General features: G+C 38.6%; 1 protein-coding gene across 4 annotated transcripts in view; it reads left to right on the top strand.

Moving 5' to 3' along the window:
- LOC100185068 (transmembrane protease serine 9-like) overlaps positions 1–1,241 on the top strand; it is a 22,142-nt gene extending 20,901 nt beyond the window's left edge. For all 4 annotated transcript variants that reach the window (XM_026835024.1, XM_026835025.1, XM_026835022.1 and 1 more), the window contains 3 exons: positions 151–290; positions 871–993; positions 1,144–1,241. In XM_026835024.1, the coding sequence (XP_026690825.1) occupies positions 151–177 (27 nt within the window). In that variant the 3' untranslated portion in view covers positions 178–290; positions 871–993; positions 1,144–1,241. The remainder of the gene's footprint in view (positions 1–150; positions 291–870; positions 994–1,143) is intronic.
- The last annotated feature ends 92 nt before the right edge of the window (positions 1,242–1,333 follow it).

The following is a 1,333-nucleotide window of genomic DNA, read 5'->3' on the forward strand; positions in this document are numbered from 1 at the left end:
CGGTGGCACCCGCCTGCTTGCCGGAGTATGATGAAGCTTTCGGTGCAGCCGGGAGAGTTGTATAACGTCGCTGGTGGGAGAACAACAAACGGCAAGAGGCATAAAATGCGCAAATCATAAACACTTTAACTAACATGTAATTGCATTCAGGTGTTGGACCGCCGAATACGAATTTAAAGCAACTTATTGTTCGTGTAATCAACAACGACGTTTGCAAATACACATACTTTTACTCAGCAACTTACATGATACTGTGCGTGGGAGGGGAACGATTAAGAGACACGTGTGCGGTATGAAAGTATTTAACAAGTAGTAGGCTGGGGTAAAAAGGTACATATTTTCATTCTCTTTTCTTGTCCCATTTATTTGTAGACAAAGAACATTTCCAGAATTATAAACTTAGCCTTGCGACCGTGTTAGAGTGTTGAAAATTGTCCAAACACGATTAGCATAAATTAGTATTTTCATCCTACCTCACAGCACTGTGTATTACGCATTCTCGGCCTAAATCTCTCGATTTATATTTTGTGGGGTAGGCTATGGTGAATACCATTAGCACAAAATATCCTTTATTTCCTTAACCGCTCTTTAAAAAACTAACAATGCTATTTTAGCGTTGAAAGAATACGGTTAAGCAATTAAGTAAATATTCTATGTTTTCTACGAAATGAGTTGACAGAGAGTGAAAATATGGGACATCTTACCCACCCTACTATATCATTGCATACTAAAAACATTTGAAAATGGACCATGCTATGGTTATTGGTTACCATATCTTCTGTTGCCTAAATATCGAGTCCGTGTACTTATGGGAAGGATTATTTTAGTATGAAATCTCAGAAAAAACATAGCCTATGGTTTGATCTACAGGGCGACTCAGGCGGGGCTTTAATGTGTCAGTCATCCACAACTGGTAGGTGGGAGGTGCAAGGTATCGTTAGTTTTGGTGCTCGCAATTGTGGCCGGGAAGGGTTTCCAACGATATACATGCAGGTAAGTAAAATACATAGGCTTTGTTCGCTTAGGAGGTGACTTACAGTAAATGCTTAAATAGAACTTAAGTTTTAAACGTAATAATTTTGTATATTGCATATTAAAACATTTGATTATCACTTGCTTTTGCATAATTGCATTTTCGATCAGGTTTCGTTTTTTCTACCATGGATTCAATCTGTCATGCGTGGTCAATGCAGTCGGTGGCAGAACATCTAAGCTGAATCAAAAATAAAACATCCCGACACGAACACAAATACTAAAACTAAACAAAAAAATATAAAAAATGTGGCAGCGGTGGGATTCGAACCCACGCCATCGAAATGACTGGTGCCTTAAA

Source organism: Ciona intestinalis, chromosome 7, assembly GCF_000224145.3.
Source record: "Ciona intestinalis chromosome 7, KH, whole genome shotgun sequence".
In the NCBI taxonomy this organism is placed as follows: domain Eukaryota; kingdom Metazoa; phylum Chordata; class Ascidiacea; order Phlebobranchia; family Cionidae; genus Ciona; species Ciona intestinalis.